Genomic DNA, 14,484 nt, shown 5'->3' with positions numbered 1-14,484 from the left:
GCACCAAAGCATCTTTATATTTACTTTTATTTGAGATAGATGAAAATGTGTCTGAAACCAAACTCTATTGTAGTTTTACTAGAAGCATTCATGTGTAATCACGTGGTCTATTTCTGGTCAGTTATCAACAGAAAGAAAGAACAGAAACCTACAACAGAATGGCTCCAGGAACGCAAAATCAAACATCAGTCTGATGTTTGGTTACTGTTGGATTATAACCAGTAGTGTGTGTGTGTGTGTGTGTGTGTGTGTGTGTGTGTGTGTGTTTGTTATCGTGCCTAAAAGCTGGAGCGTATCATTATGCGTCTTAAAGAGATTAAGTCGGCCATCTGGTTAACTGTAATAGCCTAAAGTGGATGACAGAATATCCCTGCTCTTTAATAATACCCCGTCCTGCTCCCAGGCATGCATTCAAAGGAACTAGGGCTGTCAAAATTGACCATTGGTTTTGAATATTTGTTCTAAAAAACGCATAGGTTCGAACTATTCAAATATCTTTATTGCCAGTATGTCCATGACACTGTGTCCTAACTGGCTGTGAGCTATGCAGCACTGCGCAGCGAATCGTTTTGAGCTGAACTTTTGTCGGACGCCCTGTTTCTATTTATTCCTGTTGCTCGCTTTGAAAGTGCCGCAATGGACGAGGAACGGCTGAAGTTGGACTGAGGAGTTATCCATACGATACCTCCTCATTTCACAGTAAAAACCTAAGTAAGGCTGCAGCTGGCGGGAGGGAGATTGCCAGGGAGCTGAAAGTTTCCTACTTGCCGTTGGCTATATTATAAGTCATTTCCGGTAAATGTCACAATATTAAACATGTGTTTCCTGTTTAAAAAGTACAAACGTTGGAAGATAGCAAATACTACTCACTCATCTTTTAAAGGAGCAATATGTAGGACTAACAGCTAGCGTTTTAAAATGGGTACTGCAGTCCAAATTGAAAACATTGGAGCCGTGGCCCGTCTGTTCTTCCGGTTTGACTGATAGCAGTTAGTGTGTGATAGCATCACAGCGGTAGCCTCTGGCCAGTGGAACCACTTCACCGGCTGTGTGACTCAAATACTCGCTGCCTTGATAACCCAGCTGCAAACGGACCAGAGAGATGTGCAGAGTCTTTTCAGGTGAGGTGAGGTAGAGTCTAACGTTATCTCTGTTGATCCAGTGCGTTTGCTTGCTTCCATGGCTGCAGAAGGCTGTGTTTGTATGCCAATTTGTTTCATATGTGGCAACGGGGTGTTGAAATGGGCAATTTCAAAAGGTGAACAAACTGTCTGTAGCATCGTTGTCAGAAAAGCCAGTATTTCAATTCAGCATGTTTCCTCAATCTCTGATGAAATATATAACAAATCGGTCCTTTAAGTGGTTACGTCACCAGCCTGGACTCGAGCACACAGCTGATAGGTTCGTGGTTTGTTTATATGATGTAACATAACGCTTGCTGTTAGGACACAATGTCACTGTGTCGGTAGCCGTGTTCTCTCCATCATTACAGTTGTTGTTGAATTATTCCTTGTTCAGCTTGACATAACGTTACATGTTATTTTCAGTTAATGAAAGTGACGTTGTGTGACTCCTGTCATGTGGTGCATTGGTGCGTGCGAGGCAGACAACCATGGTAGCTTTGCTTTTTCAAATAATTTTTTTTTAAATATTAAAATATATATCCATATTTAGAATATTCGTTGACAGCCCTAAAAGGAACCTACACTTTTACCACCTCATGCTTATTTCAATTCAACCACACAAAACATGACAAGGATATCCAATGACTACACTTATTCCTTCACCCTAAACAAGGGGAAGGTTAATATTTTGTGATTATTCTTGAACTATTATCCATGAATGTTTGAGTCCCACTTGAGGTCAAATAATTTAATAAAATGCTAGAATGGAGCGATGAATCATCCAGAGGCATCAAAGATAACTTGCATGATGAACCACAGAATCCTCCGTAGTCTGTATCGTACCTCCGTTTTGGTGTGGGGGAAATATAGTCTCTTACATTCTCTCTTCTAGGACTGGATAATGAATAAAATGATGAATCTCTTTTCCAACCTAACATTACTCTGGCAATGTTTTATAAATAAATTGTCTGAATTCCATATAATCATACGAAATAGTTACAATAACCAATGACACCTAAGCAGACAATTCGACTAGCCAATCAGCCTACAAGCAAGTCCAGAAATCCAGAATCTTAACTGGTCGTTACTGTATTTCAATATTCAGAAGTAAGCCGACGCAAGACAGGAAATATTCTCTATTAGGATATTTAAACAACAGCTACTCTTACATTCATCATTATCAACTAAATCTGACAGTTTATCATGATAAAGATCTGCACTTCATATCTCCTGGACTTACTCTGTTCCAAATAAAAATAAACACTCGATCCCCACTCACAGTCATGTTTTTAAAATAACTCCACATTGCAGGTGAAAGTGGTCTCTCTGCCCTCTCCCTCCTGGTCTGCATCTGTCTCAGACTGCCAGTGCTGAGTCCAGCAGCATCAATAAAACATGTTTCTGATCTCGCCTCTAAGGAGAGAGAACACGGCTTCGGGGTTTTATTTTAGCTGCTTCCATTCTGGGTCTAATTCTCATCCAAGAATCTTCCTACAGTTTCACCAGGAGACTGGTCTATCTGACGGGATAATATATATATAGATATGATGCAGTTCCTTGTGCTTAAAATGGACAACACATAATTCTTTATCTTGTCTTCATGTAATGTTTTTGTTAGTTATGTTGATAGAAATGTGTCTCTACATAAACCATATTTTGTATTCCTTCGGCATATGTTTTACATTTGATGCATGAATTAGCCCACCTGCCTGTCAGCGTACTTCAAAGTAGAAGCTGAAATTACATTTTCCCAAACCAGCTGGAGTTGTTTACTTCAACCAAAAAGAACCAAGAAAGTCTGATCACTTGATGTGACATCAAGTGGATCTTTTTTCTAGGCAGAGTAGCAAACAAACCTCCTGCAAATACATGAGCGTTCCTTTGATGTTCCATCCTCAGCATGACCAGTGAGATTAACAACATTGAAATGAATGGTTGCGAATGAAACGTTTGTTCTGAGATAGATTGGTTTTGTTTGTGTACCGGTCCGGAAGCGGAAATTCAAACTATTCCTACTAGGCAAATACACTACACCAAAAAGGAGTTTCTGCAAAATATAAAACGTAATAAAATCATGTCTCGTACATGTGCTTCAGAGGACAAACAGTACTGTAATGTTTTCACTGCAAGTTAAGAGTCAAAGCGAAGGAATCTCTTTGCAAAGTGCATTGATTGTGGTCATGATGACATCCTATAATAAGGGTCAGACATAAGGTAGGGTACAAAACAATAAGCCAGGCCGAACGACATGTTTTCTCCTTCTAAAGTCGGTCTAGACCAAAATTAGGACAACCGTACCTGAACAAAGACAGTGAAGAAGATAACGGTGATGATGGCAGTGAGGAACATCTCTCTCATGGGAAAGTGTTCCTTTTTCAGCAGGAAGCAGAGGGAGAAGGCGATGGCCCCTCGTAGGCCACCGTAGGCCACAATGAACTGGTCCTTGGTCGTCAGCTTGACGATGCGGAACTTGTTGATGATGAAGGTCAGACCAACTACACCTGGGAAGGACAACGTAATGAGAGAGTGAGGTTAGTGACTTTGTGTGCATGTTACAGACCTAGGTCAAATAGTAGTCTTTCTAGCCTTTGAAATGCCAGTGCTTGCTGATAAGTTAATATGATAACAAAAAAGTATATCAATGTCAAAATAACACACTTTGTCACGTAATTTTTAAGATTTTTCTATGTGCTTTTCCCCATCTTTCACACAGCCATGGTTTTCATTATTACAACTATAAAAAACAGCTTACTAAAACTTGACACTTGCTTGATATGGCTAGTCCATCACAGTGACAATCATATCTGCTTTTGCCCCCAAAAAGCATGCGTTGGTAATGCAATGCCACCCTTTAAAATTAATCTGTACTTGCAGACCTGATGTCACTTTAATGGACTGCCCTTTACCAGCAAAGTGTGCTATTTGAATTTAACATCACAACGAAGTAAATGGAAACCAATTGCTGCCTGGAAGAAACACAATTCAAAACACTTAAGCATACTTTAGAAAGTAGTACTGCAAAAAAGATATGTGATTTATAGTAAACAACCAAAAACATCGGAATGGCCCTTTAACTGACAGGACAAGCACAACTGGAACTGTTTTTCATCACAAGATCTCATGTTACGCAAGTTAGATGTGCATGACTACCGATTGCGACAATTCTGTCACAGTCAGCATGTTTGTGTTTGCAAAGTTGGCTCACAGCCTCATCAGCTCTTAAAGGGACAGTTTGAGGGTTTTGAAGTGGTGTTGTATGAGGTACGTATCCATAGTCAGTGTATTACCTACAGTAGATGACGATTGGCACGCCCCCAGCTTGGAGAAGCAGACAGGAGTTATTGCAGGGAAGCAAAGCACTGTACAGCTGTGGAAATGTATCTTAGCCATCTAAAAGAAAGGCGCACCTAAATAAATCAACATCAACTTAAGTGTATGCTATATTTAGAATATGTTCACCGCTGGTTTACCTTGCCTTGAGACAGCTATACAGTCTGTTTCCGACGGGGAACTGAAGCCGTTATCTATGCTCTCGCCAAAGCAACCAGACTCCATTGAAAAAAACCTCCAGTAATTTTAACTCGCAGAACATGAAGCTGCTGGTCTACCGGTGCCTCGATCGGTTAGTTTGTTTGTGTCATTGTGTGACTTTGGTTAGTTTGGATTCACCAAACTTACACAATAACACAAACAAACTAACCGATCGAAGCAGGGGTAGACCAGCGACACTCGTATTCTGCGAGGTAAAATTAGAGTTTTTTTCAATGGAGTCTGGTGGCTTTGGTGAGAGCATAGATGGATACAACGGCTTCAGTTCCCCGTCGGAAAGGGCTGTCTGACAGCAAGGTAAAGCTGTGAATATATTCTAAATATAGCGTACACTTAAACTGATATTGATTTTTTTAGGTGGCTAAAATACGTTTTGCTGCCGGCCCCGTCCGCAGCAGTACGTTGCTTTGGTTCTGTGCGTTAACTCCTTTCTGCTTCTCCAAACTGGGGGCTTGCCGGCTATCATCTACTGTAGGTAATACACTGACTATGGATAAGTACCTCATACAACCCCACTTCATAACACCCAAGCTATCCCTTTAAGGCTTAGAATGTCAAATGAAGAACTCAATATTGCACGACTGAGGACACCTCATCATTCTTTCACTTTCAGTCTCTCTCTCTCAGAGAACATTAATAAATCTAGTATGACAAATCATCAACAGAAGGACTCGTGGCAGCCTGAAGTCTACACGGAAATCCTCAGCGGCACTTCCTCTCACACGCTGACAGCTGTGCGATGACGACATTTACTCCTGTCAGTTTTTCCCAGTTCCCTTTTTGAGAAAAAGGTCTTTCACACACACACACACAGACATCCTTTTTGTGTAAATGTCAACTCACTCCAAAGTGTACTGTAATACATTTCTCTCCTTTGAAAATAAATACTAGGCAACTTTATTTTTGTTGCTCTTTTTGATTTGCATTTAAGCCCTGTTGATGACAAATCTGTTAACTCAAAATCACTTCAAGCTGAAATCTGAATTGACCGTTTCATGTAAAGATTTATCGATAGAAGCCAACCACTTTATCAAAGAGATCTTGCATGAATTAACACAAAAAAACACAATATAACAAACTAACTGCCCTTCCTCTGTTGCAGATTAACCGTTTCCCCATCATACAGTATTGCTACACCCCCCCCAGCATGGGAACCACTACATTTATTTTGAAGAAGTTGTGTGAATCACTGCAGTAGAGCTGACCTATGACCCGTGCCACCAGACACAGAATGACAGTGACGGTGACGAAGGTCCAGTTCCAGGCGTGAGGTCCGTCCACCGTGGCCACACCGAGAAAGATGAAGATTAGAGTCTCGCTGACGCTGCTCCACATTTTCAGGAAGTACTTGATGGTGGTGTGGGACTTGTGAGATATGTTGGCCTCCACATAGGGCCGCATCACTGCTCCACATGCTATTAACCTGGAAGGAGAAGAGGCAAACATTTGCTCAGAGGATATATATATATATATATTTTAGGAAACACATTGTCATAGATATCATGTTTGCAAATTTGTTATAAATGCTGGGATGTTTGTCATCCAAAATTAAACACTTTTGAACATGATTCAAATGAAGCCAAGTAAGATTAATCTATAAATGTTAAAGGGACAGTGTGTAGAATTTGGCGACATCTAGAGGTGTGGTTGCAGATTGCAACCAACTGAGTACCGCTCCGCTCACTCCTCCCTTTCCAAGACGGTAACGTGGGCCGTTGAGTGCAAAACCGTTGTAACGCCGATCGCCTTGCACAGAGGCCATCCTTACCATAATAACACTAGGAGCATTGGAAGTCATATGGCGGCTGGCGGTACCACAGTTTTGCAATCTGCAGCTCGCGTTACCGTAGTTTCACAAGCTTGTCGGAGAACAGGTGATTATACACTTATGAAAACATAGTAATGATTACTATATTCCATTTCTGCTGATAGATGCCCCGAAATTATACACACTGTTCCTTTAAAGGGAAACGCCACCGTAGAAGAAGTGGTGGTTTTACTTGAATCGTCAGCAACAGTAACGCCAGAGTTTTCCACTAAAGGACTGCTGTAGATAGCTTGAGTTCCACACTGATTTTTGAAACATGTGACGCAAACAAAGCTGTCTCTCTCCCTGTCTGCTGACCACTTCTCTATTCCATTCTGGTGTCATGCAATGTTTCTATGTGAAAAATGTAGAGGCCAGCCAGAAAATGAACGCCATACGTGCCCCATAAGCCACAGCAGCAGCTGCTCAACATTCAACCCCCCCATTCCTCCTCCTTCATGTCAATATTGGTTTGGTTTTCAAGGCTTTAGGGAAACGATGAAAGGAATTCACACTAGTAAGCTCTTTCACTTCTTTATAAACACCACGACTAATCTAGTTTTTGATGCGAGGTGCAAGAGGACAGCCACAGGCTTCAGCAGAGACTGTCCTTGAATCTACACATCCTTCGGCCCTGACTCAGAGGGGAGACTCAGTACATCATCACTTCCTGCCTGGAACATCAATAACTCCCAGCACCGTAACCAGAAAATGGAGTGAAACGAGCTGATGAGAAATGGCACGTCAGAGAATGTTGGGATGCCAATAAATTAAGGCTTGGTTTAGGTGACGCTGGATCGGATTAATTCATTATATCACTGGTTATACAGAGTGGATCTGCCACGATGTATACATGAGATACTGTCATAGGGCAATGACTGAAATAGATCTCCCCTGCAGTGGCAAGGTTGTATATAGACCATGACACCTCATCACTGAGGGAAGATCCACATACTATAAACATGTGATGCCAGAGGGACGTCCCTGAAACAGCTGGAGTATCTCACAGATACAAAAGAGCACACATGACACACTAGATACTCAACTTAGTAGCACACAGGGTAGGCGAAGGCACCAAAACTACCAGTCTTAGGGATTCTAGGACTAACCATGCTGACAATACATGGTGTCTCTGTTATAACAGGCTTTAAAGACGTCTACTGAATGCATACGCTACATATGCAAAAGAAAGTAATTAGGACTTGTCCTCTGGGAACCATGCATGTACACAATTTCATTTCAATCCTTCCAATAGTTGCTGAGATACACACCACTAGTAGACTATGGTTAACTGCAGTCTATTACTTTGGGAAAATATGACACAAAGTTACTTTTATAAAACTGACAGTTAATCTTTGAAAAAAAAAAATGTTCCTCTGCCTCCTCCTAGTGCTCCTAATGGCATTTGCAAGTTTTTACTGCACCCAAATCTGAACAACCGAGCTGGAGCCTTGCCGTCTCTGAGCAGCTGTCAATCACTCGTGAACTCCGATCAAGCGGTCAAACTAGGCAGTGCTGATCAAATGTGAATCAATATTCTGTTACTGTAATATACTGTATTGTTACTGTAATGCCTATTTCTCTCCTCACATGTTTTCAGAAACATATTGTAGTGTACAGTTTAGCTGTACAATGAGAAAGTTTGTGACCTGGCTGCCATATTGAAAACAGTCGAGCCAAAACCAGGCACCGCCCACCGGGCGGAGCAAACTTTCTAATTTTCAGCTAAACAGTGCACTACAATCATGCGATTAATCGCGATTAAATATTTTAATCGATTGACAGCCCTAGTAAAACAGAAAATGATTAACCTTACTTGCACATCACAAGGAAAATTGTACAATGGAATATATACAAAAAAGTGTTGGCAAAGTGACGTTTGAGTTGTACAGAAATAAAACATTGAATATGTACAGTACATTCTAAAAATGTGTAATTTTATCTAAGTCTATCTATATAACCACCAACCACCAAACTTACGCCATGATGCCAGAGAGGTGGAACATCTCAGCTGACAGGTAGGCCATGTAGCTGTACACAAAGACAAAAAGTGGCTCTATGACACGCGTGTGGGAGGTGAAGCGTGAGGTGAAGGCGGCCAGGATCCCATAGATAGCTCCCACTAGAACGCCACCCACCGCAACCACCAGGAAGGAGATGATTCCCAGGAAACAGTCCAACACCGTCACTGTGCCAGCACCTGAATACTCCTCAAACAGGTGGTATAACACCTAGGAGAAGATGAGTAGATGGGTATGAATAGATAACATTAAAAAGCATCAGGGTGTTGATAGGATGATGACAACTCTAGTGTATTTCATACACCTATCCTACACCATGTGGCTGTACTGATTCTCTGACTGTGCAGAAAAGAGGAACACAGAATAAAGATGTCATGATGATTTGGCCTCTACAACATTGCAGAAAAAAAAAAACAGGGTAAACGTCAGAGCAGAGCACAAATCCACAACCAAAGGTAAAAGATGATAGATTGGTTATTTTTAAGACTCTAATTAGCCAGCAAATTTAGAGAGTTGTTCCGATACCGATACCAGTATAGTAAATGCGTCCGATTCTGCCCACAATTCGGTATCAGGGAAGGAAAAAACGGTATCGGAACATCTCTAGTTTTCAGGTTCTTACTTACTTACTGAACATGGTTTTTGAACATGCAGAAGCTGAGCACATCCTATAACTGTTCTGCAAGGGAAAAGACAACTGTCGAACTTTTGCTTGTGCCAAATGGATGAAAAAAAATACTTAATGTTCTGTATCAAGCGTTTGGAAAGTATCTCACTATGGGAATATACAGACTCCTGTAATGCCAGACAGGATGATCGTCCAGATCAACTGCCAAGTGCTCCAAGGCTGATGAGCTCTGCTCTGGCTCTCACCAGAGCCTATACCCAAAACTGCCAGCTTGTTTAAGTGTACATTGAAGCCAAACTAGGAGGTGAACATGTGACCTGGAGACAATGGCCCTTGGGGAATGAGCATACTGGGGAAGATTTATGGAAACATTTAGCACAGTATTCACTTACACAAGTCAATGTCAAAAACACTCGTTGAAACTAAAGCTGGTGCCTCGAATAGCTGTGATGCTAAAGTAACTTTATACTGTAGAAGGTACCGTTTGTGACCAGGCCAGGTAACAGCTGGTGTGCTGTGAACTGGGGATTGTCACTGGTGTAGTGACAGGGGTAGTCAGTGGATCACTAGCTGTGTGTTGACAGGTTAACTATAAGGCATTGAATTATTCAATTCAACCTGATCTGATGATAACACCCAGTGACTGAGTTTTAAGCTGCTTCCCAGACTGCTGAGCTAAACACCAAAGTTTTAATTTGTGTCAATGAGAAGCCTTCTAGGTGGAAAGGTTTACAAGTAACTTGATGGTGCTCTTCATAGAGAGACAATGTTGTTGTTTCTCTGGACACCGGAGTTACAACTGCCACCTAATTATGGCTGTAATAATGACAAAGGAGCGTCTGAGGGCTACAAACAAGTTTACACCTCAGCATTTAATATGTATTCTTGACTAAGGATGGGTACCGAAACCCGGTACTAAATGAGCCCCGAGGCAATTTTTTTCAAAACTGTAGTATCGATAAGCTCCGACATTAAACGGTTCTGTTATCGGTATTGGAGAAATGAAAAAAATTGATTTCCTATTTATTTATGCTGCATAAACTTTATCTTGTAGGTTTGATCTCACAAACTGTATTTCTAATTTGTAGTAACATTAAAACATTTGTCAATGATGCATTTTCCAATCCAGAAGAGAGAGATCTCTGTCGTCTGTGTGCTTTCTCTGCCTCTCTACCACAGACACACAGAGGCCGAGACAAAACAGTCGAAAGTGTGGTTATACTTCAGTCGAGTCGATGCAGACAATGCTTGTCAGTCTTTTGCTTGTAAGGGCGGAAACACGAGCAATCTGTCAAAACATCCAGCAAAAGTGCATCTGATTCAGGTGGAGAAATGCACCGTTTTTGACAGACTAGCTCGTAGTTCATCCCTCGTTGTCCCATCCACCATCATCGCATTATAGTTTATAATAGTGATTTGTTCAAAACCTGACGATTTCTTATACTATAAAATAATTGGTTATTTTATTTATTTTACATTTTAATTATCACATTATAAGTGATTTGTTCAAAACGATACTGTTGCAGTTGCTACTCGAATGTTAATTTATATATAGTGTATATGACAAAATAAAGCAATGTTGATTCTGTTATAAATTTGCTTAATGTTTCGTCTTAAAAACAGAAAAACGACCGTTGAGAGTACCGTTAAAGTAACGGATCGATAAGCAGTATCGGTAAGAGTAGTAGTACCATTAAAATCTCGATACCCATCCTTATTCCTGACAGAGAACTGCCTCCAATCTTCCAGTCTACCTTATTGGAGAAACAATAAATGCATTCTCTGATAACAACTGGACACATGCAAAGTCTGCTACCAGCCACATACTTCCTGTTTTGGTTACTCACCACAGTGACGGCATCGTTGAGCAGTGATTCGCCAAACACCAGGATGTGCAGCAGTTCATTGATGTGGATCTCCTCAAACACAGCTAGCACAGCAACAGGATCCACAGCTGAGACGATGGAGCCGAACAGCAGACAGGGCAGGAGCTCTAGCTGGTGAAGGCTGTTTGGATTGGCCGGCTGGATCTGACACACGGCGTATAGCAGACCCCCGATGAAGAAGGCATTCCACAAGGTCCCTACGACAGCGAACATCAGGATGGTGCCCAGGTTCTCCATGAAGGGACGGATGGGCAGGAAGTAGCCAGCGTCCAGAATGATGGGCGGCAGTAGGCAGAGGAAGAACAATTTAGAGTCCAGCACTGGGGGGACATCTTCTCCAGCCAGTTTGATGAGCCCCCCCACCAGCAGACCCACCGTAATCAACAGGCAGCTCTCTGGCACAATACTGGACAGACGAGGAATCAGGTGGAACCCTGGGAAAAATGATAGAAAAAAAAGATCAGATGCAATGGCATGGAGGGAGACAAAGAACAAGAATGACGGCGTCACTTACCTGGAAATCAATTTCTGGTATCATTGCTTTAGGCCATAACAGTGTTTGTGAGTCTGTGAACGTTACAACAGCAATAAGCTGTGAAATACCACACTTCTGTCCGTACTAGCGACACCCTGTGTGTGGTGTAGTTACTGGCGTGACACATAGCTAACCCAATGGCCTTGGAAATTCTTGAATGAAAAATGGAAATAATATGCTCTCATGACATATTCAACAAGTCAAGGCTGCCATGAACCCACATTCAGGAGATCACGAGACTTATAAAAAAAGTGCTGCCAGTGAAATGAAAAGAGAATCTTTCAACTTCTATTTGTCTCCTCGTTTACACACTAATCCAATTCTGGAGGAGTTCCACATAATTGAAATAACCATTTGCAATTATCTGCCATTGCTTGAGGCTGCATGGCTCACATATCAGAGCTCAAAGCAGCTCTGCAGGGATCCCTGATATATTGTTAATGTCTTTGCAAGCAGTAAGACTTACAAAGGCTGACAAATGACAAAAGCTGCTCGACTCTAAAAGGCTGGCCCGACAAGGCTAACTTAGTGATACCATCACTCCTGAGCTGCTGTGAAGTTTCAAATGAAACTATAAACACAGACGAGGCTGCGAATACAATATATACAGCGAGGTGACAGGACAACTGCAGCCTGTGCATAAATAGTTAACATAGGAAGCTTAAGACTTCAGAGAGACTGCGGCGTGCATCCCATAGTGAGAAGTCTTTCCCTGGCTATATTTACTGAACACTCCAGCAGCACACGGACATGTCATTCTCCAGCTGGCACTGTACCAGCTTACGACATGCTGCATTAACACTAGCACACAAACACACACAGAAATATGAACCAAATAAGGCTACATGCTCACACGCAGGCAAAACAGTCTTATAGGGGTGACTGATAATGTATATCAGTATATCATCAAATAGAAGAGAAGCTCACATGGATTCAATGCCCTTGTGAAAGGCACAAAAAGACCTGTGTTGGCACTCTGTGTGTTTATATTAAACAGAAACAGAGGGATTGACATGTTAATTGAGCCATGTCAACAAGTTGTTCCTCACATCATCCCTCAGCTACAACTAGTACATGGAACTATGTGGTCCACCCACCTCTATAATTTTAGAACAACAGAACATTAACCCATGGTGTTGTTCCAAGGTTGGATCAAAGCACCCATGGCAGCACACATGTTAAACTATCAATAAGCACCACAGCTAGGGCTGAACTTTTTTAAATAAAAAATGTCTAATTGCAATTATTTTGACTGATATTGTAATTGTGATATGATTTGTGATATTCGAGGGAATGATAATTTTTACACCATTATTCTCATTTTCAATGCAAAACAGATTTAAATCATTATGGTGTGATTTTTTTTGCAGGGATCTGCACCAAACAAAGATGTTTTCTTAAACCTGCTGTAGGCAGAATATTTTTGGAATCATTGGGCAAAAATGCCATAATAACCTTTTAGCATATTGTAATTCAAGTGTTCTGAGAAAAAAACTAGACTTCTGCACCTCATCATGGCTCTGTTTTCAGGCTTTAGAAAATCTACCCTGTGACGGGAGACTTTGGCCAATCACAGGTCATTTGAGAGAGAGAGCGTTCCTATTGGCTGTGGTCCGGCTGATGGGCGGTGCTTGGTATTTCCTCAACAGATCTCAACCGGTTTCCGGGTCACAAACTTTCTCATTTTACAGCTAAACAGTAAACTACAAGATGTTTTTGAAAACATTATACGTGAGAAATAGGTATTACAGTAACAGAATATTGATTCATATTTGATCAGCGCTGCCTAGTTTGACAGTTTGATCAGAGTTGGCGAGTGATTGAGAGACGGCAAGGCTCCAGCTCGGCTCTGATCGGTTGCTTTCCTCCGGTCTGTGAAATCTTACAGATGCCATTAGGAGCACTAGAGGACACTGAGGCACATGATTTTATTCAAATTACCTGTTTCATGCACTACTGTCAGGATTTTTTTAATCATATTTGCTCCATTTCTACCCACTGCAGCTTTAAGTCTGTAGAATGTGATGTGTGGGCCAGGACATTTCTACAGCACCACACTATTCAATTTAAAATGGTATGTTGACACACATTTCGCCTTTAACAAATATTGCGATTTCAATAAAATTGGGATTAATTGTGCAGCCCTAACCACAGCTACAAAGGTGAAGCTCTCCAGGACAAGACTGGACGGTGCAGTGACAGCAGCACCATCTGGCACAGTAGCCACAGGGCATTTTCCCTCCTGGGTTAAGAAGGGAGGGGCAGGCAGGTGAACAGCTCAGGCCTGCTCCAATTTGCTTACATATGCATAATGAGGACAGCGGAGCAGCCAATTCACTAACTAGCACATTGCATAATGGCCAGGCTCACTGAAAGTAAATAGATAATTTATAATCATGACACAAGCCGGATATTTAACCTCCATTTCCATCATTTCAACGTCGCAGGGCTTTGTCTGAATATATAAATTCTCTGTTGGAATACAAGACATCTGAGGTAGTGGGGGAGGGGTATTCATACTTGGGCAGCTTGAGGACAACACTATTCCTGTTTCAGCAAACACAAGCTCAACAAGTGCATGTCTGTGGATTATGCAGCTGCATGCAGCTGTAGCTCTGTAGCTTTGAGGAAAGATAGTGAGAGAGTCTTTGTGTTAAACGATCCTTAAGGAGACCTAATTTCCCCACAGCGAGCTGTCAGAGACGGAGTGCTCTTCTCTTTTTTCAGTGCACTTTAATAGAAAACAGGAACCACCCACAAATCCACAGAGGCTTAGCAGCCAGGTGGGTTAATAAAAGATATTCTGTGATTGCAACTGTTTGAAACACAGTAAACAGAAACCTTCAGTGACTCTGCCCCGAAGGCTTACATGGCGAGCAGGATGTAAATTCCACAGCTAGTTCTCAGACGATCCACAGCACAATGTCTCTTAAG

At 41.6% G+C, this 14,484-nt stretch overlaps 1 protein-coding gene across 2 annotated transcripts in view; it reads right to left on the bottom strand.

Annotated features, from left to right (window-relative positions):
- The window catches only part of slc9a1a (solute carrier family 9 member A1a), a 39,154-nt gene that overhangs the window by 13,134 nt on the left and 11,536 nt on the right, over nucleotides 1–14,484 (bottom strand). For both annotated transcript variants that reach the window (XM_074653042.1, XM_074653041.1), the window contains exons 2-5: nucleotides 10,977–11,449; nucleotides 8,461–8,711; nucleotides 5,879–6,096; nucleotides 3,423–3,625 (exon numbers count right to left, since the gene is read on the bottom strand). In XM_074653042.1, coding sequence (XP_074509143.1) covers nucleotides 3,423–3,625; nucleotides 5,879–6,096; nucleotides 8,461–8,711; nucleotides 10,977–11,449 — 1,145 coding nt within the window. The remainder of the gene's footprint in view (nucleotides 1–3,422; nucleotides 3,626–5,878; nucleotides 6,097–8,460; nucleotides 8,712–10,976; nucleotides 11,450–14,484) is intronic.

Source organism: Sebastes fasciatus, chromosome 12 (assembly GCF_043250625.1).
Source record: "Sebastes fasciatus isolate fSebFas1 chromosome 12, fSebFas1.pri, whole genome shotgun sequence".
NCBI lineage: Eukaryota > Metazoa > Chordata > Actinopteri > Perciformes > Sebastidae > Sebastes > Sebastes fasciatus.
The sequence above is the reverse complement of the archived record's forward strand: the minus strand, read 5'-3'. Positions and strand labels throughout refer to the sequence as shown.